Genomic DNA, 27,711 nt, shown 5'->3' on the forward strand with positions numbered 1-27,711 from the left:
TCATGACATTTTTTCCTTATTGGAAGATGTTTCCTCATGCACACAATCTATAAAGTGTGTATTATATTTTTTTATTTTGAACTTTTATTCAAGCAGTAAAAAAGACAAATGAGAATGTTTTGCATCAGATACTTCTGGAAATTAAGTTAGTTCCAGGCTGTATATTAGGCATTTTGGGAGCCTAAAGATTGGTACCAATTTACTTAGTATTCATGGGTGAGGCCTTGTCAGTGGCCTTGAATCCCTGGTGTGTATTGCAGTAGTTAGTACAGTGGCTAAACAAACTGATGTCATGCTAATTGCCAAAGTTTGGAACTTTTTCATTTAAGAGGCTGCTGGTTTTATTGTCTACTTATTAAATTGCTAACCGAATGAGATTAATAACCAGAAATTCATTGAAATGGAAAACTTTTAATAATACTCCTGAGTATTCACTGATGGCCAGTTCAATTATAGTCATGCAATGATCACTTCAAAATCCTATGTCAGAGAAGTAAAAATCCCAAAGCTTCGAATCCTGAAATCCACTTTGTGTAGAATTTTGTGCTCTATGATTTTACATCCCAGGCTTCTGTCACAGGGTATAAGAGGAGAAATGAATCATTAGAGGAGGTACAGGAGCTGTGGTAAGTGTTTGTCAGTGGAAATTCTATTTTAAATAAGCGAGGTGAGTCTACACATGTTACTGATTACACATTGAAGAATATTGCTTTTGCCTTTAAAAGAGAGCCAGAATTTTATAGAGTTACTATGTTGATCGATTTGATTTGATGACACTGAGTTTTCCTGTTCTCTTTCTGCCTCACCTTTACAAAGTGATAATGATTTTTATGTGCCACAGAACCACTAATGAAGCCAGAGAGTCTTCCCATTCCCTGGCTTCTCTCTTAATCTTTTCAACAGAAGACCTAGACATCTGCTACATTCAATCACATAGAAGAGATGCATCTAGTTCCTATTTTACAACTCAGAAAACTGACACTTAGGGAGGTGAAGGCCAAAGGTCACAGTTATTTGAATTCATTGTACAGGCTCTATGACAAGCCTCTGCCTTTTCCTTTCTAGTTGAAAGCAAAACAGCTCTTGGTTCTCTATTACTAATGTGTTGCTGACTAGAGTTTACAGGAAAGTTCATCCCCATCTTAAGACTATTGATTTATAAGATATACAACCATATTATAAACTCTTAGACATGTAGAAGGAAAAATGTACTTATAACCCCATAAATTCAGCATTTTTGTTTCTTTTTTGCTTTTCCCCCCCATGCATGCTTTTAATACTTTGTTTTTTGAAACAAAGTAACCCATGCTTATTATACAAATTTAAACAATATGGAGTATAATGTAAAAATTAGTAAAATCCTACTATTCCTTTCAACTCTACATTCCATGTGTAACCAAGGTTAAAATAAGTGTGTTGTTCAACACCTATCTTCTATCCTTTTAGGCAAAAATACGATAGACAAACAATCAATTTTGAATAGGTTTGAATATGTATAAATATGTTATAACGTACATATATGCATATATATGTGTATGTGTACACATAAAAATCTTTTTTGATTCCTTTCTTTTTTTCTTTGTTCCTTCTCTTCTCTCTCTCTCTCTCTCCTCCCCCTTCTTTCCTTCCTGGTTCACAACATATTCATAATATGCTCTTTTCACTTCATATATTGTTAACATTCCTTGAAGTTAATACCGTGTTTCCCTGAAAATAAGACCTAACTGGAACATAAGCCCTAGCATGATTTTTCAGGATGATATCCCCTGAACATAAGCCCTAACGCATCTTTTGGAGCAAAAATTAATATAAGACCCAGTCTTATTTTCGGGGAAACATGGTAGTTTGCAGTCTTGGCTATACACAGGAACCAAGAAGGAGCTTTAGAAGCACTGATGGGTCTGACTCCTAGAGATTCTGAATCAATTGTCTGGGGTGGGACCTAGGCAGCAAAATTTATAAAACCCCCTTAGGTTGTTCTAATGTGCTGCCACATTGAGAACCATAGATCCAACTCATTCTTATTAATGGCTATATAATATTCTATATTGTGGCTGTACTAAAATTCATTTACTTATGCCTCTATTGGTAAACATTCAGTTTATTTCCGGTACCTTGTTTTCTAAAAATGTTTTAATAAACATGTGTCTTTAATTACATAGTCTTTTATTTCTAGGAAATACAGTCCTAGAAGTGGGATTCCTGGGTTAGGGGTCTGGGCATTTAAATTTTTGAGAGGTACTGTCAGAATATTTACCAAAAAGTTCTTAATAATACCTATTTCCACTAGCAGTCTATAGAGTGATCAGCTCCTTACCCCTTTGCCAGTCTGAAGAGAGACAGAAAGTATTTTTTTCACCTACTTTTGAAGTTAAACATCTTATTTGTCATTTGCATTTTTTTCTGTGATTTGTCTATTCATATTTTTTTGCCCATGTTTAATTGTCATCTTTTCTTGTCAAATTTTAAAAGATCTTTGAATATTAGGAATATTATCCCTTTTTTGGTCATATGGGTTGCAATATTTTCTTCTAGCTTGTTATTTGCATTTTGATAATTTACATGGCACTATATATATTTTAAATTGTGGGAATGTATCAACAAATTTGATTTCATTTTTTATTCATAATATTTCAATATTTTTTTATATTGGTAATTCTTTATTACTGCCATTCCTAATGGCTTTGCACAATTCTATTCAAGTTCCACTATATTCATTTAAGCTTCAAAAAAAAAGTTCCATGACCATTATTTTAAATAATGCTGTAATTAATATTTTCTTGCATTTAGCTTTTTGAATAGGTTGGATGCTTAGGAGATTCCTACCAGTGAAGTAATTGAATCAAGAACATAAATTTTTTTTTTTATGGTTTGTGGTAATTATTTCCTAAACTCTGTTATAGGTTTTGTCCAGCCAATCAGTATAGAAAATTAGGGGTAATATAATGTTAGTATTTATACAATAATATCTCCTAGGGGGAAAATCATATTACAAAAATATGTTTCTCGAGTCACTTATTAGCTATACTATAAATAAAGGATTGGATTATCTTTTCAGATAAAAATATTTTTTGCATACCTACTGTGTGCAAGAAACCATGCTAAGTGCTACAAGGGGTAAGTCATACGTGGTTATTGCTTTTTAAGAAAATTTTAATTTAATGGGGAGCAAAAATGAATATTTTCTTTTATAGTTAGGTATCATAAAAGAAGTAGGAAAGGGAAGAGATAGGATTTAATTGTGTCAGGGAAGTTTTCTTAAAGGTACTGCTTTTCCAAATAGTCTTGAAAGATGAATAGTATTTTATAGTCAGCAACGAGGTAAAGAGAGCATATTTGATTAGAGGGCATGTTTTCTGAGCAGAGGAAACAGAATAAATAAAGACAAAGATTTTGGACAATAAATAGGTGGAGGTAGCATGGCTGAAGCACAGTAACTTGCTTCGTTGGAGAGAAGAATACATAGGGAGAGGGAGGGATGCTATACTGAAAAAATAAATGTTGCAGGCTTTGAAGGTATGTTTAATTTGATAAAAGGAGTGAAATAGTGAATGATTTCAGTTGGGAGTTGTATTTTAGAACATTAACTTGGTGTTATCTGTGGATTAGACGGAAATGAAAAGAACCAGTTAACTAGTGGCTAAGGGTTTTAGGCAACTTATTTATTCTTGTAAGGCTCATTTATCTCATCTGCAAGATGGATCAATAATGCTTATGCCATGGTACAGTTGTGGTTAAACAAAATGGTGGATATAAAGTTTTGGAACAGCTCCTGATACATAGATGGGTATATTGTTACAATTATTATTAAATTGATCTTATATTCTATATGCCCTAAAAATAAATAAGCAATTCAGATAGGAATGCAGAATCACTTCAGTTAGTTCTATTCCTTAATAATAAAGCTAAATTAAGCTTTCATTCCCCCGACCCCTACCCAAGGTCCTTTGGAAAGCTCACTGGATGGATGGATGGATGGATGCACTAAACCAAACAAGAGTGACTGAATTTGTCTTCTTGGGACTCACAGATAAATGGATACTGGAGATATTACTTTTTGTGGCATTCTCTGCCACATATGTGCTAACCCTTTGGGGGAACATTCTCATTATGGTTACCATAGTCTTTACTGCACATCTCCATACTCCCATGTATTTCTTCCTGAGCAATCTGTCCTTCATTGACATCTGCCACTCATCTGTCACTGTGCCTAAGATGCTGGAGGGTTTGCTTTTAGAGAGAAAGACCATTTCTTTTGACAACTGCATCACACAGCTCTTCTTCTTACATCTGTTTGCCTGTGCTGAGATCTTTCTACTGACTATTATGGCCTACGATCGTTACGTAGCTATCTGCATTCCATTACACTACCCCAATGTGATGAACATGAGGGTCTGCATACAGCTTGTCTTTGCTCTCTGGTTGGGGGGTACTGTTCACTCACTGGTGCAGACCTTCTTGACCATTCGTCTACCTTATTGTGGCCCCAACATTATTGATAGCTACTTCTGTGATGTGCCTCCTGTCATCAAGTTGGCCTGCACAGACACATACCTTACGGGAATGCTGATTGTGTCCAATAGTGGAACCATCTCCCTCGCCTGCTTCCTGGCTTTGGTCACTTCCTACACGGTCATCCTGGTTTCTCTTAGAAAACAGTCAGCTGAAGGGCGCCAGAAAGCCCTGTCTACCTGTTCAGCCCACTTTATGGTGGTTGCCCTTTTCTTTGGACCATGCATCTTTATCTATACCCGGCCAGACACCAGCTTCTCCCTTGACAAGGTGGTATCTGTATTTTACACGGTGATCACCCCTTTGTTGAATCCCCTCATTTACAGTTTGAGGAATGAGAAAATAAAAAGTGCCATGAAGCAGCTCAGAGAAAGACAAGTCTTTTTCATGAAATCATGTACATGATGCTCTTGAGGTTGTAGGTATAATTATGGCCATATCTACAAGGAGAGAGCAAAAGTAAAAAATCAAAATCATTAGGTTGGGGCCGGCCTGGTGGCTCAGGCTGTTGGAACTCTGTGTTCCTAATGCCTAAGGCTGCCGGTTCGATTCCCACATGGGCCAGTGGGCTTTCAACCACAAGGTTGCCAGTTTGAGTCCTTGACTCCCACAAGGGATGGTGGGCTGTGCCCCCTGCAACTAAGATTGAACATGGCACCTTGAGCTGAGCTGCCACTGAGCTCCTGGATGGCTCAGTCGGTTGGAGCACATCCTCTCAACCACAGAAGTTGCCGGTTTAACTCCCACAAGGAATGGTGGGCGGTGCCCCCTGCAACTAACAATGGCAACTGGACCTGGAGCTGAGCTGCGCCCTCCACAACTAAGATTGAGAGAACAACAAGTTGACTTGGAAAAAGTCCTGGAAGTACACACTGTTCCCCAATAAGGTCTTGTTCTCCTTCCCCAATAAAATCTTAAAAAAAGAAAAAGAAAAGAAAAAGCATGGCTTTCCTTTTTTTTAAAAAAATCATTAGGTGAAATGGCATGGAGCAGGGCAGACTTTTGCATTAAAGAGAGGGACTGGTTAACTATCACTTAAATAAGGAAAAGATCATGGTGGAGCATATAAGGAAAAAGAACCTGGAAAAGTTTAAAGAAGACTTCTAATTTCACCAATAAAATAACACATTTTGAGGCACAGACTCATTTTCAGGAACAGGTGTAGTTGACAGAGAAACTACTTTCTTGATTTGTACTGTTCTGTGGGTGATTGACTCTGGGCAGCTATATGTCACACCTGTATTTTATATTAGGTTGGTGCAAAAGTAATTGTGGTTTAAAAGGTTAAAAATTATTGCAAAAACTGCAACTACTTTTGCACCAACTTAATACATTGCAGTGGTTTTAATCTTGTTCTTAAGCATATTTTCAGCATGTTTATTTGCGCTTTTACTTAATTTATATTAAACTTTGTTACATTTGAAAGTGATTTTCTCATTATTTGTAAATCGATTTTGTACTTTTTATCGTATTTTTATTTGGACAAATAAGATGTATTAAGAACTTTTAAAATGTATGAAGAACTTATTTTAAAATAAACTTTTTGAGGTAAAAATTAATTACACAAAATACACCCATTTTAATTGTAAACTTTGATGAGTTTTGACAAATGCACACAGCCAAATAAGCACCTCCCCAATCTAGACATAGGACCTCTCCAACACCCCAAAAGTTTCTTCAGTCCCTTCCCAGACAATCTCTCTACCTCACCCAAGTATCCAAGGATCTGATTTGTCTTTTCCAGAGTTTCATATGAATTGAATCATACAGTACGTACTCTTCTGTGCCTGACTTCTTTTGCTCTGTGTGCAGTTTCTGAGAGTAATCCATGTCTTTGTGGTATCAGCAGTTTGTTCCTTTTTTCTTGCTGAGTAATATTTTATTGTATAGGTATAGCACAGTTTGTTGATTCATTCATGTATTGATGGACATTTGGGTGTTTCAGTTATTGACACTTACGAATAAAGTAGCTTTAAACATTTATTTACAGGTTATTTGGGACACATTTATTTCTCTTGGGTAAATACTTAGGAGTAGAGTTATTGGGTTATATGGTAAATATATGTTTAACTTTGTAAGAAACTGCAAGACTTTTTCAAAGTGATTATATGATTTTATACTCTCATTAAAAGTATAAGAGTTTAACATCCAATGACCAGTATTGTCAGCCGTTAATTTTAGGCATTCTAATGAGTGTGTGTTTTCTTTTTCTTTTCCTTAATGACTGATGATGTTGAGCATCTTTTCATTTGCTTATTATCCTTTTATTTTTTAAAAGATTTTATTGGGGAAGGGGAACAGGACTTTATTGGGGTACAGTGTGTACTTCCAGGACTTTTTTTTTCCAAGTCAAGTTGTTGTCCTTTCAATCTTAGTTGTGGAGGGTGCTGTTCAGCTTCAAGTTGTTGTCCTTTCAGTCTTAGTTGTGGAGGGCACAGCTCAGCTCCAGGTCCAGTTGCTGTTGCTAGTTGCAGGGGGCGCAGCCCACCATCCCTTGCGGGAGTCGGCAACCTTGTGGTTGAGAGGATACACTCCCACCAACTGAGCCATCCAGGAGCTCAGCGGCAGCTCAGCTCAAGGTGCCGTGTTCCATCTTAGTTGCAGGGGGCCGAGCCCACCATCCCTTGTGGGATTCAGAGGAGTTGAACCGGCAACCTTGTGGTTGAGAGCCCACTGGCCCATGTGGGAATCGAACCGGCAGCTGTCGGAGTTAGGAGCACGGAGCTCCAACCACCTGAGCCACCGGGCCGGCCCCGCTTATTATCCTTTTATATGTCTTGTTTTGAGACGTGTCTGTTCAAATATTTTGCTTATTTATTATTTTTTGTCTTCTTGTTACTGTGTTGTAAGAGTTCTTTGTATAGTTTGGATACAAGACCATTGTTTGATATATGTCTTCACAATATTTTTTTCACTCTCTGGTTTGCAGTTTTATTTTCTGAGTGATGTACTTTGCATAGCAGAAATTTACATTTTGATTAAGTCCAATTTATCAATTTTTCACCTTTAGGGTTCATGCTGTTGTGTTCCAAGAAATCTTTGCCTACCCCAAAGTCTCAAAGATTTCCTTCCAGAAATTTTATAGCTTCAACTTTAAATTTAAGGTCTGTGATGTATTTTGAGTTCACTTTTGATATATGATGGAAGTTACAGGTTGAGATTCATTTCCCCCTCTATCTAGTTAATCCAGCACCATTTGAAAAAATTGTTTTTTCCTCATTGAGTTACCTTGGTACCTTTGTTGAAAGTCAGTTGACCCTTTAAATGTGAATTTAGTTTTAGATTTTTTATTCTGTTCCATTGACCTATATGAATTCTGAACTTACTGAATAAATCGGCATAATAAAAAGGTTGTTGTTTTCACCACTGACTTAAGGGCAGTTTAATAGTAACGTGAATAGAATACATCTGGCCCCCAAATTTTCTTTGTTGGAAAGTTTTAAATTATAAATTAAATTTCTTTAAAAAATACAGAATTATTTACATTTTGTTTTTTTCTTGTGTCAGTTATGTAAATCTATGTTGATCAAGGAGTTGTCTAATATTAACATTTTTATTGTGTAAATGGAGATGCTGTTAATTGAAATGAAAAGGACTCAGAGAAGTTTTTCTTTTTTGGGGTGGAAATTAAAAATTCTTGTTTGGTTATGATACATCTTGTTTGGTTATGAGAGTCCTATTAGACATCCAAGGGGAGATGATACATGGGTCTGGGATTTGGAACAGAGGTCATTTCTGGAGACACAAATTTATGGTATTAGCAGTGCATATAGAGAATATTTAAAGTCATGGGACTGGATGAGGTCACTAGGAAATAATGCATGGTGACTTTAGTTAATAATACTGTATTATGGGTGGCTGGTTAACTCAGTTGGTTAGAGCGTGGTGCGAATAACACCAAGGTTGCCGGTTCGGTCCACGCATGGGTCACTGTGAGCTGCGCCCTCCTTGAAAAAAAGAAATCATGTTGTACAACCTAAATAAATAAAATAAAATAAAAATAATACTGTATTGTATGCTTGAAAGTTGCTAACAGAGTAGATGTCAAGTGTCCTCACCACACACATTTACAAAAGGTAACTGTGAGGTGATGGATGTGTTAATTAACTTGATTGTGGTAATCATTTCACGGTGTATAGATATATCAAATCATCATGTTGTACACCTTAAAATGTACAGTTTTTGTCAATTATACCTTAATAAAGCTGGGAAAAACTTAGAAAATAGTGTAGCCCTGTTGACACCTTGATTTTAGCCCAGTGAGATTAATGTTGAATTTCTAACCTACAGAACTGTAAAGAGAATAAATTTATGTTGTTTTAAGCTTCTAAGTTTGTGGTAAGTTGTTACAGCAGCAATAGAAAATTAATACAGTTTTTTTAAATATGGGATTTCTTTGTTTTGTCCAATAAAGGAGGCCTATATACTTCTATGGGGAAGAAAATAAAAACAAAAAACTACAAAGCTCTGTTGAGAAAACTTGAAGAAATAGAGATTTATACATGTTCCTACATAGGAATAAAAGAAACGTTAATACAATAGACCTTCTTAAAGTGATTTATAAAGTGATTTAAAAACTAACTTAAAAGGGGGCGGCCGGTTAGCTCAGTTGGTTAGAGCGCGGTGCTCTTAACAACAACGTTGCCGGTTCTATCTTCACATGGGCCACTGTGAGCTGCATCCTCCGCAACTAGATTGAAACAACTACTTGACTTGGAGCTGATGGGTCCTGGAAAAACACAAATAAATAAAAGTTCAAGAAAAAAATTTGCTTATGAAAAACCCACAGGATTTTTGGAGTATAATTTCCAATAATTTTATAAAGTTTATTTGAAGAAATAAAGAGGTGAAAATAGTTAAGAGGATGCTTAGATTTACATAATTTTAGAGCTGTTAACTTACTGAATTAACTAGTATCACTCGTTGGGCTAAAACATATGAGTTTACTGTGGAATGGGCAAGTCCATATTAAGAAGACTGCATGACACATTCCTTAGTTAAAGAGGATAATATACTGTGACCAAAGGGAATAGGATAAGAGGATCTGATAGGTGGTCAGAGAGCTGCCATATAAAATAGTTATAATATCTATTTTAATGGAGCTCATGAAATGATACAGAGGCAGAAGACACTTAATTCTAAAAATATATCTGGCCTTTCTTTGCTTATTCTGAAAGGAACTTAGAATTCATTGGGGCCTTTGAATCACTATTCTACCAAGTTCTGTTAACTTGTAAAAATAATGCTTATGAGTACTCTAGAGAATTGGCTGCCAGAAAATATGAACATCTGCATGTATAATACAGAATGAGTGACTCAGTAACTCTGGCTAAAAGGCAGTAATTCAAATGACAGAAGTACTCAAAAGGACAAAGAATCAGAAACAGTTTATTAAATGGGAGATGCTCATGAAAATATATAAACATCATTACTTGGAAATTGATAAATAAATATAGCACATCAGTCCCTTACCTTTTCAATAAAACCAAAGTTATAATAAAAATCAGAGTTTTATATATCTGTCGTAAAGTGAGGCCAAGATATCATTAATACACGCACTTGAAAAACTTAGAAAAATGATCTAATTGTGCCTCTACATTCTGGACTTTCATACACACAGATTTTCATATCCATTAGTAGCTTTAATGCAGAAATATATTCCTAATGCCTTATTTATTTCTTTGTATTATGTCAATATTGTTGTTTCTATTATGTCAATATAGTTGCTCTATTGCATAGAAGATGGTTATAGCCTGAGGAATTCAACTGTTGAATACAAAGTTGCTGAGAAAATCTTTATATAGATTTTTGATCCCTGCTGCCATTTTAAAGTGAGTCAACCACAGAATCAAGAGTGAAGATATTTTCATTTTATTCTTTTTTTAAATAATTGTTTTATTTTTCAGTTAGAATTGACATACAATATTGTATTAGTTTCAGATGTGAAACATAGTGTTTAGACATTTATAATTTACGAGGTGATTGCCTTGATAAATCTAGTACCCATGTGACACCATACATAGTTATTATAATATTATTGATTATATTGCTTATGCTGTACTTCATATCCACATGAGTACTTTGTAACTACCAATTTGTGCTTCTTAATCCCTTCACCTTTTCCCACCCACTCTCCCATCCCCCTCCCAGCTGGCAACCATCAAAATGTTCTCTGTATGTATAAGTTTGTTTCTGTTTTTTTTTTGTTGTTGTTGTTCTTTAAATTCTGCATATATGTGAAATCATACGGCATTTGTCTTTCTCTGTCTGACTTTCTCCATTCAGCACAATACCCTCTAGGTCCATCCATGTTTCAGATGGCAAAATTTCATTCTTTTATATGGCTGAATAATATTCCATTGCATATCTGTACCATGTCTTTTTTATCCATTCATCCATTCAGGGACACCCAGGTTGCCTCCAAATTTGGGCTATTGTAAACAGTGTTGCAATGAACATACATATGGATGCACATGTCCTTTTCAAGTAGTGTTTTGGGTTTCTTCAAATAAACACCCAGAAGTGGGATTACTGGGTCCTTCTTTGTCTCTTGCTGTTTTAAAGTCTATTTTGTCTGGTATATTTATTGCTACCCCAGATTTTTTTTTCATTTCCATTTTCATGAAGTATCTTTTTCCATCCCTTTACTTTCAGTCTATGTGTGTCTTTTGATTTAAAGTGAGTCTCTTGTAGGCAGCATATGTAAGGATCTTGTTTTCTTATCCATTCAGCCACACTGTTTTTTGATTGGAGCTTTAGTCCATTTACATTCAAAGTAATTGTTGATAGGTGTTCTGTGGGGCCAAGTGGCACAGTCTCCCTGGTTACTTAAGCTAGGTTCTCCATGGGTGTCCTTTGTATGGGTTGTGCCCTACTGTTGTAGTTGAGCTTTGATTGCTGTTTGTATGTCAGTGAGAGGGATTTACTCTTGGGATGATTGGTTGTGAGGACTGGCAGCTATAGTGGAGGAACTGTTGTGTACGGGCTGACGTTAGGGAGCAGGATTCACTTGAGCAGGGCTCTGGTGTCTGCCCAGTCTGCCTTTTGGGTGTGTCCCCACAGAAGCAGCTGGGTGGTGCTTCAGATTGCTTTGAAGCTGGCCACTGGGTGTGCTGCTTCTGGGGCCTCCTCTGAGGGAACCTGCTGCAGGCCAAGTTCAGCTGCAGCTTGTGCCCTGCCTGGGACCACCTGGCATAAGCCACAAAGCACTCTGCAGATGGTAGCTATCTGTGTTGGGCTTGGAGGTTCCTGGGAGAGGCCAAGCCGTGAACCAAGGCTGGCTGCTGCTGGGCCAGGCTTGGGGCTGCTCAGCAAGAGGTATGGGGCATGCCAAGGCTGATGTTACTTGTTTGGATTTTTTGACCCTTTGAGAAATTTTAGGAAAGTCAGCAGCATGAGCGAAGATAGGCCATTTGTATGGAAAAGGAACCAGAAGCTGCTTGGGTGGGCCTGCAAGTTGGGCGGGGCAGGGTCTCAGGGAATCACTAGGGCAGGGTGACTAGTGTTGGCCAGGTTGATGGAGACTAGATATGGCCGATGCCTGTGGCTGCATGCTGGGAAAGGGGAGGGCTCAATAAAGGGCTTAGCACTTCTGTCCAAGAGAAATTTGCCTCTCCAGCCCTTGCCCTGAAGCCAGATATTTCAGTTTCTCCCAGATGTTCCTGGTACCTTTCAAACTGCTGCCCCAGCTCTGGAGCTCAGAGTGAGTGAATCCATCAGTGAGTAAATCCTTTTGCAGGTCCTTTTATAGGAACACCTGGGACTGTAGCCGCTTTCAGTCTCATTCAGTCACAATCACTGCTATTTCTCATAGCCAGAAGTTGTGGGGGCTTTTCTTCCCAGCACTGGAACTCTGGGCTGGGGAACTTGGTGTGGGGCTGGGTCCCCTCACTCCTCAGGGAGGACCTCTGCAGCTGAGATATCCCTCCTGAGTTTTAACAGCCACACATGGGTGTGGGACCAGCCTGTTCCGCATCTCCTCTTTTCCTACAAGTCTCAAGGTTACTTATTATGTATGTCCTTCGTTGAAGGACCTCAGTTTAGCTAGACTTCAGGTAATTTTTAATGATGGTTGTCCTGTAGTTTAGTTGTAATTTTGATGTGGTTGGGAGAGGAGGCAAGCACAGCATTTACCTACCCTGCCATCTTGACTGGAAAAATCTCGTTTTATTCTTTACTCTTCTATTTATTCAGTGAGTAGTTAAACACATTTTATATTATCCCTGGGTCTAAACACCTTTTTCTGTGAAATGGAGAATAAATGTTTTATTGTATCTCCTCAGAGAGTTGTGAGGACTAAGGCAATTGAAAATGGGTAGTATTAGAAATGTGCTTGCAATTATGAAAAACAAAGCAAATATAACATTTTTATTCTATTGTAGTTTTACTAGATACTACCATAAGGACTTCCGTGGTGCATTGTCTTGTCTATCACATTGCATGTGTTCTTCTGTGCAGCTTATTTCTTCACAAGGAAGTTCTATTTGCACTCTCTGATAGGTTATATCTCCTTATTGTCTGTCATTGCTTGTAATGAAAGTATTTCATACAAATTACTTAATTGTCAAATTTAGTTCAGTTACTCTACCAACCAGTTCCGATGAATGTAGTTTCTTACTATGCAGAAAGTTATCTTTGGGAAAGAGATTACTGTATTAATTATTAGATTTGTCTGTTGGAAGTTAACTTGTGCTACCCAGAAAACCTACAGGATATCTTCATAACCATGCCTCTGTATAACTGAAATGGATTTTATGGCATGAATTTTCTTCCCAACACATTTCCTGGCAAACATAACATAAAAAATATGAGATGGGTCTTGTGGCCCACAGGTTTATTGGTCACAGGCTTATAGATCACACCTTCACAGATTGACAAGGAAATCCCAGCTGCATTTAAGCATCCCCTTCTCACTGAAGGAGTCAAAGTGAACTGTTGGGTCCCAATATGCCATGATTTTTCTATATAGATATGTGAAACACTGTTGCCTGGACTAGCCCCCTCATATTCCATATTCCCTGTTTTCCCAGTCTATTTAGCACACACCACCCTTAGACACTTATCACAATGTTACAATGTGTGTCCCAACACTAGATTCAAGATGCTGGATTATAGACTATGTTCTATTCAATTTGGTATTTTCTCCCAACAATTAGTGCAAGACTGAGTGACTATTAAGTGTTTAGTAATAAATGCTTTGTTGGATGGATTCTCTGTATAATAATTGGAATAATTTTATTAACATCTAAGTGATATCATGCCTTTTCTGTACTTAAACCATTCTGGTGTCTTCCAATTGTACTGAAAAAGATTCTAAACGTGTTGAGAGGACGTGATAGTCTTGCTTTTACCTCCTCAATATCAACTCTCTCACTATTGTCTGGCACACAGTCTAAGCTGTAAACACACGAGTCTTTCACTCCTTGGAACAAGCCAAGGTCTTTCCCAACATGTGTCTTCATACCTGCCATTTCCTCTGCCTAGAATGTTTATCACATCTTTTTCTCATGGTTGGCTCCTTTTCATATTTCATATTTTAGCTTAAATGTCATTTCCTCAGAGAAGCCCTCCTTGACTACCCAATCTAAAAACAGTCTCTTCTCCAGCTCTCTAACAGAAGCCTGCTGTGTTCTTTCACAACATTTGTCACAATCTATAATTAAAATCTGTTTGTATTTTTGTTTTTTGTTTTCACTAGATTCTAAACTACATTAAGGAGGAACAATATGTATGTTTTATTTATGACTATAAACCTAGTACTTAACACATAATAGGTGCTCAGTAAATACTTGTCAAATAAATGAATAATAAGACATCCCCATTTCATTGCTCTGATAGCAAACATTTCCTGGACACTTGAGGATATCAATGACTTTAATAGTTCAAAATCTTCTTTCCAAGTCACCAAAGTCATATGCAAATTCACTTCATCAGATTTATTGGTGTTTGCTAGGCTATTTAGGCAAGTGTCTGAATGAATGATACAGGCAAGTTTCTGAATGAATGATATAGGCAAGTGCTGCCCAGAAATCTGAAGGTTTGTTTAGACCTTAGTTATGACTCTAAGACAAAAGCAGGGAGAGGCAACATGTGTAATGAAAATAGCCTGAGTTTGTGTTGATACACTTGGGTTAACATCCTGCCTTCATCATCTCCTAGCTGGGTGACCTTGAGCATGTTATTCGTTCTCTTTGAGCTTTGGTTTCTTCATGTGTGAACAAGTATAATACCTACTTCACAGTATTGTTGTGAGAATTAAATAAATTGCCTAGAACAATTTTTAGCATATGGAACATATTAAAAATCATAGCTATTGCTATGATTGTCAGATATTGGGCCAGAAGATAATTGTGTGTCATACAGTCACGTGTCACTTAATGATGGGGATACATTTTGAGATATTCAGCATTAGGCAATTTCATTGTATCAACATTATACAGTGCACATACACAAATCTATACGGTATATCCTCCTTACATGCAGGCTATATGGTATAGCCTGTTGCTCCTAGGTTACAAACCTGTATAGCATGCTACTGTACTGAATACTGCAGGCAATTGTAACACAATGGTATTTGTGTGTCTAAACAGAAAATGCACAGTAAGAATACAGTATAAAATAAAAGATGGTACACCTGTATAAGGCACTTAGTATGAATGGAGCTTGCAGGACAAGAAGTTGCCCTGGATCTGTCAGTGAGTAAATGTGAAGGCCTAGGATACTATTGTACACTGCTGGTGACTTTATAAACACTGTCCCACAACCACTGCCCTTCCTTCCAAAAGGGTCAGAAATAGAACATCGAAGCTGTCAGTGCTGCTCCATGAACAGGGATCTGGGACTGATTGGAAATATTGAGGAGAAACTGGCTGGGTAAGGTGTAGATCACTATAATAGTGACTGTCAGGAGGGAGTGAAAGGTGGCCTGAGGATCAGTAGGATGAGACATTAAGATGGAGAGGTGAAGGAACAAAAGGGATTGTCATGGCAATGTGGTTTCGGCTATTGCATGTTGGAGCAGTGGTTGGTTTAAGGAACTTTGTGGTATTTATGAAAAAAGTGAGTGTTTAACATGGAGAAAGTGTAGATCTGAGGATTTAATATTTTGACTTTGGAAACTGGTTTTTGGTTGCATTGATCTCTCTGGCACAAAGGGCTCTCTCTGCCATTGAATTGATAGAAGAAATAAAAGTTATCTATGCTTTACATCATTTCAACCTGAAAATATTTCCAAAATACAGGGACGGGCTAGCTCCACACTACCACAGAAAGCTTTTGCTAAAGTGGTGGTGACACTTAGTACTTGTTAATGTAGCTTCTGTGGATTTGTGTCTTTGTACCGCATCTTAGGTCCTCAACAAAGAATGTATAGCAATGTACCCCAAAGACCATCAAGCCAGCTCTGGGAGGGTTGTAGCACCCTCTGAATACATATCTGGGGGGACAGGCTTCTCTGTGCTGAAACACCTCAGTGCCTGACTGATTGGGATGTAATCTGTGACTGAAGTGCTGTGAGTGAGAGGGAATCTATTGCCAAACCTCACAGATATTGCTCCCATCAGAGAAAAAGATATTCTTTCTGAACCACATGTCCTTCCGTTTCTTTTCAGAAATTCAGCTCCATTATAATCCTTTGGCACCACTGTCATATATTTGGTCCATTGTTGACCCAATGTCCCTATGTGGTGCATGACTGTAGCGTGATAAATATGGTATGTAACATGTGTTTTTTTTCCCAAGTCAAGTTGTTGTCCTTTCAATCCTAGTTGTGGAGGGTGCCATTCAGCTTCAAATTGTTGTCCTTTCAGTCTTAGTTGTGGAGGATGCAGCTCAGCTCCAGGTCCAGTTGCCGTTGCTAGTTGCAGGGGGCACTTCCCACCATCCCTTGTGGGAGTCGAACCGGCAACCTTGTGCTTGAGAGCCCACTGGCCCATGTGGGAATCGAACTGGCAGCCTTTGGAGTTAGGAGCACGGAGCTCTAACCGCCTGAGCCACTGGGCTGGCCTGTAATGTATTCTCTGCAAGGCATTTCTTTGATCTGGAGCACAAAACATCTTTAGGGCTTAGACATTTTTATTTTGTTTCTTTCCCTTCCTTTCTACCCATTAACTTGTTCAAGGCATTCTTCATATCTTCATTCCTTAGGGTATAGATGATGGGATTCAGCAGGGGGGTGACAGCAGTGAAAAACACAGACACCACCTTGTCTTCTGGGAGGCTAGTGGAGGGGCGGGAATAGATGAAGATGCAGTGTCCCAAGAACAGTGTGACTACAGTGAGGTGTGCTGCACAGGTAGATAGGGCCTTCCGCCTGCCCTCAGAGATCCGCTGCCTCAGACTCACCAGGATGACTGCATAGGAAGCCACGAGAACCACAAAACAGACCACGGAAATTAGCCCACTGTTGGAGATGATAAGAATCTCAATGATATAAGTATCAGTGCAGGCCAGTTTGATCACCTGAGGTACATCACAAAAGAAGTTGTCAATCTCATCAGGACCACAGTAGGGCAGTTTGATGGTGAGTGAGATCAGGGCTATGGAGTGGATGGTCCCCCCTGTCCAGAGAGCCACAGCCAGCCCCACACATACTTTCCAGTTCATCACTGTCATGTACTGCAAGGGTTTGCAAATGGCCACATACCGATCATAGGCCATGACAGTGAGGAGAAAGATCTCTGTGCAAGCAAAGAGGTGCAAGAAGAACATCTGAGTCACACAGGCATCAAAGGATATGAGCTTCTCCTCTGACCAGGTGTCTATCAGCATTTTGGGGACAGTGACAGTGGAGTGGCAGACATCGATAAAGGACAGGTTGCTGAGGAAGAAGTACATGGGGGTATGGAGCTGGCGTTCATAGAGAATAGTTATGACAATGAGGACATTCCCAATCAACGTCAGGACATAGAAAATGAGGAACACAGCAAACACAGTCACCTGCACCTTCTGATTTACAGATAAACCTCGAAGCTGAAAATATGTCACTAAAGTAGTGTGATTGAGCAGGCCAGCCTCTTCCATTCTCTTTGTTGGACACTTTCATCAAGAATTAGGAAAAAAAATAACAGTATTTTCATCAATTATTTGGTCACTTACTTTCTTTTGTACTCATGACTTTCCCCTCCATTCAGAGTTTATGGTCAAATATCTTATTTAAAAATCCCCATTCAGCATCTTAAATCAAGCTGGACACACAGTAGGTGCTAAACGTACACTTTTGGAATAGCAGAATAGAGACTCTTGATCCACAAAGAGATATAAAACAACCTTGGATAGGGAGAGACCAAACAAGTTATTCCTCCCTTATTGTGACAAGATATCAGTGCTTAGATTTAGGTTACAGATTTTTACAGGAGAAGAAGTTAAAATTCTCCTTTCTCCAAATAAGTAAATTGTCTAAGGCCACACAAATTTTGACCTTGAATACAATTTTCTTTATTGTCCTGTTGACTGCATTTTTCACTAACCCAAACTATTTGCTTCCCTGTTAGCTCTGCCATGATGCCCCTGAGACTGTAATTTCAATGATCTAGTTTTCAGAAGGCAGAGGCTTTTCACCAAGCTATTGGACAACTGGCAATACGGCTGCAACATTTTTTGGAACAATTATTTAGAGGAGGCTGGATAAAACCCTGGAAAATCTGTAGAGGGTAAGGGAGGTTTGCATCTCCTCCACCCCTCAGATGCTCATTCTTAAGCTGGAGGTCAAAGTTCAGGCCTAATAGCATCACTGTCTTAACTAGATTATCCTTCGCTCTCTTTAAAGTTCAGTTCTGTTATCTGGCCCACAAGTGAAACAAAAGTGGTTGTTTTATTTTCCTTTAAATTAGTCTACCTTTGACCCAAGCCTCACAATTTTTAATAAGAAATGTATATACTATATATAGTCACAAGATCTCAGCCCTTAAAAGGACCTAAGAGTTTTTCTAGCCTATTTGTTTTTCATTTTACAAATGGAAAAGATGAGGCACAGAGAGGTAAAGCAGCTGGCCCAAGTTCACAGAGAACTGGAGTAATAGCTGGGTCCAGAGCTCTGGTCTCCTGACTCCTGGTCCAGGCTACCATCATCTGACCTGACTTTTGGTGGTGATCGGCATAATTGGGGCATTAAGCAGAATGCATCTCAGGTACCTCCCTGCTCCTCTCCTAGGTGTCCAGGGCCAGCTTGGGTGGGCATCTGTGGGAAGCCTCTCTTCTTTAACTTGTCTCTTTCATGCCACTGCCTTGATGTATAGCCCTCCAAGGGTGGCCCACCCGAGCAGGTTTCCCCTCTTGGTTCCTTGGCCCCATCATTTTATGTTACCTTCTTCCCATCAGTGATCACAACACATGCTTTATACCATCCTTCACGATCAGGCTCTCCACCAGACAAATGAATCAACTCCACATTGCTTATGAAAAAAGACTAGATGGAACTCTTTTGCTCCTAGTCTCCCTTTCTTCTCAAATATTTCCTATACTTCCTAATGCTGGGCTTCTGCAGACAATGGCTCTTTTTGTCTTTATCAGAGGAAAGACTAATGGTAATGTCAAATTAGGGAACTAGTAAAGGAGATCTGTGGCAAAGAAGGAATTTTTAGGGCAGGAGAAGTCTTTCAGTTAACATTTAAATTAAACTCACATTGTCTAGTGTTTCGAATCATATTTAGAGCAACATCTTAATGTAACTTTGGATTAATTTTGCTATTTAGAAGGTTTTCTTACAGTGTCTACTTAAAGCTTTTGCTCCAGAACTGACCAAGAATGGAGCCAAGGCTTTTTGTTTTTGTTTTTTAATTCAGTATAGGAATTTCTACCTGCATGGATAGGAAAGCGTATGCAGACTGAGAAATAAGTCTGAAGTGAAAATTTCTGTTCCATCATGATCACTTTTTTCTATTTTGGTGGAGCCATGGGAGGGGAAATGCTTTGAAAAACGGAGATGTGTCCAATGGCAGCTGGAAGTTTGTGTTAGTTTATGTCAAGAATATGGTGCACAAAAAGAAAACTGATGTCTATTGCACACATTTCAGAAGGGGAAAACAAGAACAAAAAGAGAATAACATTAAAATGTCTATAAAACTCACTCTGATTGTTCTTGATGTTCTCAGCACCTCCAGAAAGAATTGAATTATCAGTCTTATAATTTCAATATCAAAAGTATTATTTTTCCAGTAGAGTGTGTCCTCAGCCCATTTTTAAAGTGTACAATTCTATAATACATCATCTATATATCACATTGTGTGTTCACCACCCACAGTCAGTTCTCCTTCCATCACCATATATTTGACCCCCTTAACCTTCTTCTACTATCCCCCCTCCCCCCTACCCTCTGGTAACCACTAAACTGTTGTCTGTGTCTATGAGTTTTTGTTTCTTTGTTTGTCTTATTCCTTTGTTGCTTTCAGTTTTATATCCCACATATGAGTGAAGTCATATGGTTCTCGACTTTTTTGTCTGATTTATTTCGCTTAACATAAATAATCTCGCACTCCAAACCTATGTAATTTTACTAACCATTGTCATCCCAATAAATTTAATTAAAAAATTCATTAAGTAACATAATATTGATATTGTCAGAGCAGCTAATATAAACTTTATTTCGTGATTCTTATTTAGGAAAAAAATTATTTGAAGTTGAACAAATCAAACAACCCCACTTACCTTGATTATTCTATAAAGAAGTTCCAAACCCTTGAAGTTCCTTTAGGTCTTGTTCACAGTTATTGACACTAAGTCGTAGTAGATATATTTGATGACAGTTTACTTCCAGATTTCGGCAAAAATCACACCTTTGTACCTATATTGTTGTCATATTTTTTCAATATGTAGAGCATGTAACTCTGCACTATGATTTTCTAGGATTGGTTTCCAGTTCCAGTCAACTGAAGATGTGTTATAAGAATGGTCTATTTTTTTGCACTTTGTCAGACTGCAGTAATGAGTAGAAAGGATTAAAAGCTGTTACCAACCACTTTTGCAGGCCATGCTAGTTTACCAGAACACTTCAAACTCCAAACTTGACTGAATTATTCAGAATCAGTGTGATTGAAGCATCTTATTATTTCACAGCACACTCTCTAGGTAGAAATTTTGTATTGCTAGTTTCAGATGGATTATTCCACCTTCAAGGACTGAAGGGAAAAACTGTAGAGAAAGAAAGCAGCTGGGAGTGGCAGCTGCAGCATTGGTGTTTTTCTATCAGATTACATAGGCTTTATGTCCTTGGGAACTTTAAAGCAATGACATCAGCTTGCCCCAGTCACTAGTTAGGAAAAGTAAATTCTGTGGGGACTGAAGTTACAGATTTTGCAATTGCCATTAAGGGAATGTAATGAGAAAGCAGGACTTCAACATCTAAATCTTTAGATGCTTATGTATGATTAAATGGATTACTATTTAGTGATTGCTCACTATGTACTAAGTATTAGGTGCTAAGTACTGTTTCCCCCAAAATAAGACCTAGCCGGACAATCAGCTCTAATGCATCTTTTGGAGCAAAAATTAATATAAGATCCCGTATTATATTATATTACATTATATTATATTATACCCGGTTATGTTATGTTATATTATATTACATTATATAAGACCTGGTCTTATATTATAGTATAATAAGACTAGGTCTTATATTAATTTTGCTACAAAAGATGCATTAGAGCTGATGGTCTGGCTAGGTCTTATTTTCGGGGAAACACAGTATTGTGTTTTCTTATTTAATCCATATAAAAACTCAGAGATGAGGGAAGGGCAGTGGAGTTAAGATTTTAATCAGTTCCCTGCCAGAGAGGTCAAATGTTTGCACTCTAGAGTCAGATTTCCTAAGGGTAAATTCCAATGTCTTAGATATGTAAATTTGGGCAAATTAGTTAACCTCTCTGGGCCTCAGTTTTCTCATCCATAAAACATGAATAACAATGGTACAAATTTTTTAGAACTCTTTGCAAACCATGTGACACTTATTAAATGTATTAACTATGTTAATATAAATATGTAATATGCAATTTAAACAAACAAACAAAAAGCCACCACCAACTATCAGCCAACTTTTTGGCATCACTTATTCATTATTTTGGATAACAATGAAAATTTAGAACTTCTTGCTTGAATTCCCATTTTGTTTCCTCTGTTTAGGTATATGAGCTTGGTGGTTTAGTTTGGTGAAAGGATTCAAAGGAGAGAGATAAAGATTATACTTTTTAGTTTAAATTTCAAGATTGGATAGATTTGTGGGGTGGTTAGAATATCCTAAATAGATGGTTTGCAACTAGAAGGAAGCACACAGCAGTAGGTAGAAGAGAAGATGGTAATAGAGGGAAAGTGTCAGAAGTTACTAAATATTTTTACTCCCAAGGACTGTGGCTTAGGCGCCTTTCCCCCAGTGTTCTTGTTGGATTCATTATTACTGATCAGAGGCCAGACTTGACTGTTGAAAAACCCGGAGCTTCCAGAACTTAAGGATATTGTACTTGGCCTATGTGGGGCTTGTATATTATTGTCATTTTGACAATCAGGGAACACATTAGGAAGAGGAATATGCTGGCCATACAAATTTTCTGTACACTTGGAATTGAGATACTTTATTATAGGTATCATATACCAAGGGCAATATAGAAAATGATGTTCAACTGATTACAGGGCAATACTATCACCATTGTCACTGGCAAAATGCAAGGTTGAGAAATTAATCTTGACCGCCTTATATTACACTTCCTCTTGGTAACCTCTCGCCCTGCCCCACTACTTTCCTCTGACTGTTCACAGACTGCACTTAGGACTTAGGTGTCCCATTCAGGCTTTTCTTCCCTGGAAATCCCTCATGCTCCAAAACTGTGTATTCTTACTCCCTCCATAGGATAAGTGAGAACAATTGTTTATACTTGCAGAGCACTTTAGAATTTGTAAAGCTCTTTCACACTCACTATTTTATTTGATCTTCATAATACCCTGTGCGGTAAAGAGCATTATAGAAAAATTGGACTTCATGTTTAGTGATTTTCACAGAGTTTACATGTCATGTAAGCACCTGAAGAGGGCTTGAACTCTGGTCTTCAGCTGCTAAATCCAGTACTTCTTGTATTATTTCACACGGATGTTGCATTTCATAGAGGAGTAATAATAACGTCAAGGTATGAATGATTGGTTGATCTCACCACCTAGACTATTCACGCTTAAAAGAGTTGCTTAATCACTTGTATGTGTGATCTAAAAAAGAGACAAAATGAGCTCATAGATACAGAGAACAGAGGGGTGGTTGCTGAAGATGGAGAGTAGGTGGTGGGCAGAAGAGTGAAGGTGGACAAAAGGTATAAACTTCTAGTTATCAAATAAATACGTCATGGGGATGTAATGTACAACATGGAAACTGTAGTTAAAAATACTATATTGTATATTAGAAAGTTGCTAAAAGAGTAGGTCTTAAAAGTTCTCATCACAAGAAAAAAATTTTAAACTATGTATGGTGATGGACGTTAACTAGACTTACTGTGGCTTTCATTTCAAATATATATTAATATTGAATCATTTTTAATTTATATTTCATTAATTTATTCTTTTTTAAATTAAATTTATTGGGGTAACAATGGTTAGTAAAATTACATAGGTTTCCAGTGAACAATTTTATAATACATCATCTACTGGGGGTACCAAAAAAATGTATATAAGTGGACACTTCGGTCAACGTTGCTCAAGCAGTAGTTCACTGTAATCAGAAGTGTCTAGACACTGATGGTAACCACTTTGAGCACCTCTTGTAATTGCAGAAGTCAAATGAGACTTGTATTCATCTCTTGTTATTGGCATATATTGGGTATTACAGTTTTAATACAGTTTTCCTTTCTTAAAATGTGTATACATTTTTTTTGGCACCCCCTGTATATATCACATTGTGTGCTCACCATCCAGAATCAGTTCTTAAATCACCATATATTTGGCCCCCTTTACCCTCTTCTACCATCCCCTCGTACCCTCTGGTAACCACTAAACTGTTGTCTGTGTCTATGAGTTTTTGCTTCTTTGTTTGTCTTGTTATTTTGTTGCTTTCGGTTTTATACCTACATATGAGTGAAATGTGGTTCTCGACTTTTTCTGTCTGATTTATTTTGCTTAGCATAATAATTTCAAGATCCATCCATGTTGTCACAAATGGCAATATTTCATCTTTTCTTATGGCAGGGTAATATTCCATTGTGTATATATACCACATCTTCTTTAGCCAATCATCTACTGAAGGACACTTTGGTGGTTTCCATGTTTTGACCACTGTAAATAAAGCTGCAGTGAACATCAGAGAACATACATCTTTATGGATAAATGTTTTCAGATTTTTTTGGTAGATACCCAGGAGAGGGATTGCTGGGTTACATGGTAATTCTATACTTAAGTTTTTGAGGAACCTCCACACTACCTTCCATAGAGGCTGCACCAATCTACATTCCCACAAACAGTATATGAGGGTTCCTTTTTCTCCACAGCCTCTCTAACACTTGTTGTTATTTATCTTGTTGATGATAGCCATTCTAACAGTTGTGAGGTGATATCTCATTGTGGATTGGATTTGCATTTCCCTAATAACTAGTGAAATTGAACATTTTTCATATATCTGTTGGCCGTTTATCTGTCTTCTTGGGAGAAGTTTCTGTTCATATCCTCTGCCTATTTTTAAAATTGGACTGTTTGTCTTTTTGTTGTTGAGTTGTATGCGTTCCTTATATATTTTGGATATTAGCCCCTAATCGGAGGCATTTGCAAATATCTTCTCCCATTTGGTTGGTTGCCTCTTTGTTTTGTTGATGGTTTCTTTTGCTGTGCAGAAGCTTTTTAGTTTGATATAGTCCCATTCATTTATTTTAGCTTTTACTTCCCTTGCCTTTGAGGTCAAATTGATAAAGTCCTCTTTGAACCCAAGGTCCATAAGTTTAATACCTATGCTTTCTTTTATGCAGTTTATTGTTTCAGGTCTATGTTTAGGTCTTTGATCCATTTTGAATTAATTTTGGCACATGGTGACAGATAGCAGTCTAGTTTCATTCGTTTGCATGTGGCTTTCCAATTATCCCAGCACCATTTATTGAAGAGGCTGTGTTTTCTTCACTGTATGTTTTTGGCTCCTTTGTTGAAAATTGTCTGCCCATATACATGTGGGTTTATTCCTGGGTTTTCAGTTCTATTCCATTGGTCTGTGTGTCTGTTTTTCTGCCAATACCATGTTTTGATTATTGTTGCTCTGTAATACAAGCTGATGTCAAGGAGTGTGATACCTCCAGCATTATTCTTTTTTCTTAGGATTGCTTTGGCTATTTGGTGTCTTTTGTAATTCTATACAAATCTGATGATTTTATGCGTTCTGTTTTTTTTTTTTTTTAAATGCCATTGGAATTTTGATGGGGATTGCATTAAATCAGTATATTGTTTTGGGAAATATGGCCATTTTAACTATGTTGATTCTTCCAATCCATGAACATGGAATGTCTTTTCATTTCTTTGTGTTTTCTTCAATTTCTTTAAAAAACGTCTTATAGTATTCAGTGTATAGGTCCTTCATAACCTTTGTTAAGTTTATTCCTACGTATTTTATTTTTTTTGTTGCAGTTGCAAAAGGAATTTCTTTTTTTTATTATTTTTCCTGAAATTTCATTGTTAGTGTATAGGAATGCAATGGATTTTTGTACATTGATTTTGTAGCTAGCTACTTTACTATATTCATTTATTGTTTCTATAATGGTAGTTTTTTGTGGAGTCTTTAGGATTACTTATATGTAGCATCATGTCATCTGCAAAAAATGACAATTTAAGTTCTTCATTTTCAATTTGGATGCCTTTTATTTGTTTCTCTTGCCTGATTGCTCTGGCGAGTACTTCCAATACTATGTTGAATAACAGTGGTGATGGGGGACAACCCTGTCTTTTTCCTGAATGTAGAGCAGAAAGCTTCAGTTTTTCACCATTAATTATGATATTAGCTTAGGGTTTGTCATATATGGCCTTTATCATGTTAGGGTATTTTCCTTCTATACCCATTTTATTAAATGTTTTAATCATAAATGGATGTTTTATCTTGTCAAATGCTTTTTTTGCATCTATTGATAAAATCATAAGAATTTTGTCTTTTATTTTGTTTATGTGGTGTATCACATTGATTGATTTGTGTATGTTGAACCATCCTTGTGCCCCTGGAATGAACTCCACTTGGTCGTGTTGTATAATCTTTTTAATGCATTGTTGTATTCAATTTGCTAGAATTTTGTTGAGGATTTTTGTGTCTGTATTCTTCAGAGATATTGGTCTGTAACTTTCTTTTTGTGTGTGTGTTATCCTTACCAGGTTTTGGTATAAGGGTAATGTTGGCCTCATAAAATTAATTAGGAAGTATTACCTCTTTTTCAAGTTTTTGGAAGAGTTTGAGGAAGACAGGTGTTTAGATCCTCTTTGAATGTTTGGTAGAATTCATGTTTGGTCCAGGACATTTGCTTTTGGGAAGGTTTTGGATGACTGATTCAATTTCCTTACTGTTGATTGGTCTATTTAGATTTTCCAGTTCTTCATGATTCAGTCTAGGAAGGCTATATGTTTCTAAGCACTTGTCCTTTTCTTCTAGGTTATTGAATTTGGTAACATATAGTCCTTCATAGTACTCTTGTATGATACTTTGTATTTCTGTGGTATCCATGGTAACTTCTCCTCTTTCATTTCTAATTTTGTTTATTTGTGTCTTTTCTCTTTTTATCAAATATTGAATCATATTGTATACATGAAACTAATACAATATTACATGTCAATTATATGTCAATTAAAAAGTTGCTTTCAGAGATACACAAAGAATTATAAGAAAATACTATAAACAATTATGTGTCAACAAATTGGACATTCAGGAATAAATGGATAAATTCCTAGAAACATAAAACCATCCAAGACTGAGTTAAGAAGAAACAGAATATCTGAACAGACTGATAACTACTAATGAAATTGAATCAGTAATAAAAAAAATTCCCAATAAACAAAAGCCTTGGACTAGATGGTTTCACAGGTAAATTTTACAAAACATTAGAAGAGTTAATACCTATCCTTCTCTAAATACCTAATATTTTTTTGAAAGTATTCCAAAAAAATTGAAGAAGAGGGAAGCCTCCCAACTTCATTTTATGAAGTCACCATTACCATGATTCCAAAACCAGACAAACATTACAAAAAAAGAAAATTATAGGCCAATATCCCTGATGAACATAGATGCAAAAATTCTCAACAATATATTAGCAAACCAAGTTCAACAATACATTAAAAAATCAAACTCCATGATCAAGTGGTATTAATTCCTGGGATGCAAGGCTGGTTCAATATCCACAAATCAATTAACGTGATATACTGTGTAAACAAAATGAAGAATAAAAATCATATAATCATATCAACAGATGCAGGAAAAGCATTTGACAAAACAAAGCATCGATGTATGATAAAAACTCTCAGCAAAATGGGAATAGAGGGAACATACCTAAACATAATAAAAGCCATATATGACCTTTACCCATAGCTAACATACTCAACAGGGAAAAGCTAAAAGGGTTTTCCTTAAGATCAGGAACAAGACAAGGATGCCAACTTTCGCCACTGTTTTTTTCAACATAGTATTGGAAGTCTTAGCCACAGCAGTCAGACAAGAAAAAGAAAAAAGCCACTCAAATAAGAAAAGAAACAAATAAATCTGTCATTATTTGTAGATGACACAATGCTATATATAGAGAACCCTCAAGGTCTATCAAAAAAATTGTTAAAACTGATAAATGAATTCAGTAAAGTAGCAGGATACAAAATTAATATTTAGAAATCAGTTGCATTTTACACACCAATAACAAACTATCAGAAAGTGAAATTAAGAAAACAATCCCATTTACAATTGCACCAAAAAAATACCTAGGAATAAATTTAAGCAAGAAGGTAAAAGACCTGAACTCAGAACATTTTAAGACATTGAAGAAAGAAATTGAAGGAGACACAAATTAATGAAAGCATATACCAAGCTCATGGATAGGAAGAATTAACATCATTAAAGTGTCCATATTACCCAAAGTAATCTATAGATTTAGTGCAATCTATATCAAAATACCAATGGCATTTTTCACAGAACTAGAACAAATAATCCTAAAATTTATATGGAGCCACAAAAGGCCCGAATAGCCACAGCACAAAGTTGGTGGTATCACACTACCTGATATAAAACTATACTAC

The 27,711-nt window shown here is 37.0% G+C and overlaps 2 protein-coding genes across 2 annotated transcripts; one reads left to right on the forward strand and one right to left on the reverse strand.

Moving 5' to 3' along the window:
• The first annotated feature begins 3,782 nt into the window (after positions 1 to 3,782).
• On the forward strand, positions 3,783 to 4,917 carry OR4E2 (olfactory receptor family 4 subfamily E member 2). The gene has a single exon (XM_019713587.2). It carries the CDS (start codon positions 3,964 to 3,966, stop codon positions 4,915 to 4,917), a length of 954 nt encoding a protein of 317 aa, XP_019569146.2. The 5' UTR covers positions 3,783 to 3,963.
• An 11,667-nt stretch (positions 4,918 to 16,584) lies between these two features.
• OR4E1 (olfactory receptor family 4 subfamily E member 1) lies at positions 16,585 to 17,532 on the reverse strand. The gene has a single exon (XM_019713529.2). The coding sequence runs from the start codon at positions 17,530 to 17,532 to the stop codon at positions 16,585 to 16,587; it is 948 nt and encodes a 315-aa protein (XP_019569088.2).
• Between the last annotated feature and the right edge of the window lie 10,179 nt (positions 17,533 to 27,711).

This window comes from Rhinolophus sinicus, linkage group LG03, assembly GCF_036562045.2.
Source record: "Rhinolophus sinicus isolate RSC01 linkage group LG03, ASM3656204v1, whole genome shotgun sequence".
NCBI classification, from domain to species: Eukaryota; Metazoa; Chordata; class Mammalia; order Chiroptera; family Rhinolophidae; genus Rhinolophus; species Rhinolophus sinicus.